Source organism: Mercenaria mercenaria, chromosome 10, assembly GCF_021730395.1.
Source record: "Mercenaria mercenaria strain notata chromosome 10, MADL_Memer_1, whole genome shotgun sequence".
Taxonomy (NCBI): domain Eukaryota; kingdom Metazoa; phylum Mollusca; class Bivalvia; order Venerida; family Veneridae; genus Mercenaria; species Mercenaria mercenaria.
This window is the reverse complement of record NC_069370.1, coordinates 8,082,440-8,086,633: the sequence shown is the minus strand read 5'-3', so window position 1 is coordinate 8,086,633 and position 4,194 is coordinate 8,082,440. Positions and strand designations below refer to the sequence as shown.

The following is a 4,194-nucleotide window of genomic DNA, read 5'->3' as shown; positions in this document are numbered from 1 at the left end:
ATTAAGAATGATCATATATATAATCATATCGTAGTGTGTAGATAAGGCGAACATGACCTTTAAGTTCGAAAGATTATTTCACAAGACATCGACATATAACGGTACACATAAATTTTCATTAATATTCCGCACTAGCAATCGTCTTTTGCCCCTAGAAACCTCGCTTGAGGTGTATTTTCTGTAATATGAGGAAGCAATCGTGCTTACTCGAGGAATGGTTGATAGTAGTGATAATAATGGGTTTAGTACGCTGATATCATAAAAAGAACGAATAATCGATAAAACAATGTCCTTATTGTCTCCATACTTGCACTTAGTGTTTTAAATACATGTAGTAGGGCCCCTTTAGTTTATCATGTTGGCGGCCTTGTCTGTGCTCTAGGACCACAAAAACAAATTCCATGTTTAAAAGCTTTTGGTTGTGTCATTGATTTGTACTTCCTCATTATGGATATTTAAATCACGTTTAGAATTTGTACCGGCTTTATAAATTCATCACTTATAAAACAAGTTGTTTGGCCCAGAGGGGCACACGGGGTCTTACTCCACTATCAAAAGCTGGTAGTCGACGTTACACATTTGTTTGTATTTTTTGTTTGTTTTGATACATCCCCTCTTATAGATTTTTTCTTGAAAATATTTGATCTTTTTATAATGAAAAACATAAATTACGAAAAAACAAAACTGGAAAACGCGTGCGATGCGAATATTATGAATAATATACCGACCGAGTTATAACACCCTGCTTTGAAGATATAGAGGGATGTTCTTTTGCTCAGTGCCGGTCTGCCGGTCCGTCCGCCGGTAGACCATTTGGCCCGCAGTCAAAGAGAATATTAAGTCTTGCTATCACAATGGTCAAATTTCATAGGATGGTCGTCTGTGGTCAGTAAGTGACCCCAGATGCTCTAAGGGTCAGATGGTCAAAGGCCAAAGTGACCTTGACACAGAAAATGATTTCCGCTCCTTAACTTAGGAATGCTTTGACCAACATCCATGACACTTCATAGATTGCTTCTTTGTGGTCAGTAGAAGACCCCTGTGTTTAGGAGGAGAGGGGGTCAGTATTTCAAAGGTAAAAGCGAACTCTATAATGGATATGGCCTCAGCTCAATAATTAAAGAACGCCTTGGTTGTCATCCTTCGAATGTTTTAAACTTAACTGGTCAAAGGTCAAGGTTACAGCATACAAAGTTACATACTCGCCTCAGACAGTCTACTCTGGTGTCATACGCGTTTACAAACAGCTCCTGTTCATGTTTGGGTTTTTCCTAGTATTAGGGGGAAATTGTACAAAAAAATAATTCCCAAGTAGTCTTCTGCTGATCGTAGGGGCCCTCTTTCATCGAGCGGTATTTATTCCATGCTTTTCGATCAGTGGAATACTGGAATTACTGGATCGTAGTATCGCGTCTTCGTCATCGTACATTCGCGTCTTCGTCATCGACCCTTCGCTCCATCGCTCCGTCAACATCGTGCTATCGCACTGTCGTGTCATCACCTCTGTGTTATCGCTACCGTGTTATCGCAAAAAAGTAAACAATGGAGGAAAGCATGGATTCCAGTATTAGAGGTTATTTTGTGTCTTGGTACATATACATGAAAATACAGATGCTCCCGAGCACAGAAAAAGGACAGACGCATTATTAAATAATCATGCCAGGTATTGACTTCAAAATTGGCATGTAGGTAGGTGGCGATGCGACGACGTGCAAAGAACATCAACCGAATTAGTAGGTCAAAGGTCAAGGTTACAAATTAAGCTAAAATGTTAAATTTGTTCTTCATATATTAATATATATCTGGAGCTAAGTATTCGCCAAATAATGAGAAAACAACAAATATTGAATCGCCCTTTTTAATTCAGTTTTCCTCCATTCAGATTTCACGGATACAAGTATAAACCAGTAAATGAAGTAGTGCGTGTTTGATCGCCCTCGATGTGGTGACCGGCGAATCTGCTTCTTACCCAAACCGAATCACCCAGTTTTAACCTGATGACCACGGTATTGCCGCCTTGGGCATCCTCCTGAAATTGTCTTGTCTCTGCAAATGCGTCAATTACGTTATTGCTGTTTATTACCAGGTCTGCCCAGATTTGTGTGACACCATCCATTTCACCTCTTTCACCAACAAAGAAAGTAAATAAATACATTCCTTCCTCGGGGCAGGTGAATACACCGGTATGTGTGTTATAGCCGTTTCCGTCGTTGGTGATAATCTATCATAATGTAAAAGATAAAAATAAATTTAGCTGACATACTTTTTCAAGATTTCTTATCTTTCAAATGTTGTACGAAATGAATCTTTAAATAGCTAATATATATGAGAAAACAATAGATGGCATGTTAACCATCTTTACCTTGTTAAATGTAATGGTTTGACCAGCTCCATAATCACCATCATGGTCCAAGAACGCTGTGAATGCGATTCCGCCTCCAACTGCTAGAAAACAAAGTTATTTTCTTTATGTTACAGCTAGTGATATAATCTTTCACGTACTCTAATACAATAAGTGAATATTATTTTGAATGCAGCAAAATTCTTAAACATTCTGTAACCAATTCATGAATGTTGCTTTGAATACAGCTTAGATCTTGCACGCACTGTGAAACAATTCATGAATGTTGCTTTGAATACAGCTTAGATCTTGCACGCACTGTGAAACAATTCATGAATGTTGCTTTGAATACAGCTTAGATCTTGTACGCACTGTGAAACAATTCATGAATGTTGCTTTGAATACAGCTTAGATCTTGCACGCACTGTGAAACAATTCATGAATGTTGCTTTGAATACAGCTTAGATCTTGTACGCACTGTGAAACAATTCATGAATGTTGCTTTGAATACAGCTTAGATCTTGTACGCACTGTGAAACAATTCATGAATGTTGCTTTGAATACAGCTTAGATCTTGTACGCACTGTGAAACAATTCATGAATGTTGCTTTGAATACAGCTTAGATCTTGTACGCACTGTGAAACAATTCATGAATGTTGCTTTGAATACAGCTTAGATCTTGTACGCACTGTGAAACAATTCATGAATGTTACCACTTTGAATACATGTGCTATATCAAAACGGTAAAGATAAGCTTCATTTAACTTCGCATATAACCTTTGCGAAAAAATATGTACCCAGTAACAGATACTTAGCTGTCAACTTTACCCCGTGGTATAACCCTTTGAATACTGAATACCACGAAAGGGAGTTACTGGTACAATTTTCACGTCGGCCAGGAATCGAACCCCCGACCTCCCAAGCTAAAAGCGAACTCTACCTCTGAGTCATTGAGGCGGTTACACAGATATTAACTTAAATTTAATCATGAATATTGTGATTAAATAAAATTATATATCAAAACTGTAAATATAGTAAAATTTTACTTTGTCTTGGAAATTTTCCCGAAATACCACTGTTGCCCCTTGCAAATGAATTTATTCTACTTTCTGTCAAATGTTTCTTCTTCTTGCCATTCTTTTCATTTCCGACATAGACCTGTCTCCGAAGTCCTTTTATCTCTCGATTGTTGGAAGTGAGTTTAATCCTGTTGGTACCAATGACGGCTTTAAGACCGGCGACTTCCTCCACTAAAGCGTTTATCTTAAGTTGTTGATTGTTTATCTGTACGTCCTGGTTGTTAATCCTTATTTCCTGTTTCTTAATCAGCTCTTCGCTTTCCCTTAAAAGATGAATAGAAAAGAACGCGAAGCATATAAATTTGTCATTTTTCAATATCCTTCATGTCCCTGATATTTGTCAGCTAGTATTACTTTTTTAAAGAGTCATTACTGTCTTGCATCATCCACGAGTAGTATTTGATGTTTTCTTTACATTGAAACAATGAGTTTTCGAACTACACTATTACAACTGTGATTAGGTGAAATAAGATTGCCAAATGTTTGAATGATTAATACACATACATGCATTTATATATTTGTAAACATTTTACAATTGTGCAAGGAAACTGCAATTTAAAAAGGTATACAATGTTAAACACGCATACTCAATTGTAATATAAAAAAACAACTCACTTTAGCCTATTTTCAACCACCATTAGTCGTTCAATGACATCTTGTAGAGATGGCTGCGTAGAATCAGCCGTGACAAGCGGGATTAAAAATATGAGGGCGATTAAGAACATAACTAACGCCCTTGTATATCTTACAAAGCGTGTATTAAGAATAATCAT

At 37.2% G+C, this 4,194-nt stretch overlaps 1 protein-coding gene across 1 annotated transcript; it reads right to left on the bottom strand.

Moving 5' to 3' along the window:
• Positions 1-1,842: 1,842 nt before the first annotated feature.
• On the bottom strand, positions 1,843-4,194 carry LOC123560577 (otolin-1-like). Its single transcript, XM_053552234.1, has 4 exons — positions 4,037-4,194; positions 3,389-3,684; positions 2,363-2,445; positions 1,843-2,221 (listed from the first exon to the last, which is right to left on the bottom strand). The coding sequence occupies exons 1-4, from the start codon at positions 4,192-4,194 to the stop codon at positions 1,886-1,888; spliced, it is 873 nt and encodes a 290-aa protein (XP_053408209.1). The 3' UTR covers positions 1,843-1,885.

Coding starts and splice junctions, on each gene's coding strand:
- LOC123560577 (XM_053552234.1), bottom strand. CDS start 4,194: ATGATTATTCTTAATACACGCTTTGTAAGATATACAAGGGCGTTAGTT. Junction 3,685..4,036: donor GTGGTTGAAAATAGGCTAAA/GTGAGTTGTTTT, acceptor TCATCTTTTAAG/GGAAAGCGAAGAGCTGATTA. Junction 2,222..2,362: donor AAACCATTACATTTAACAAG/GTAAAGATGGTT, acceptor ACATTATGATAG/ATTATCACCAACGACGGAAA.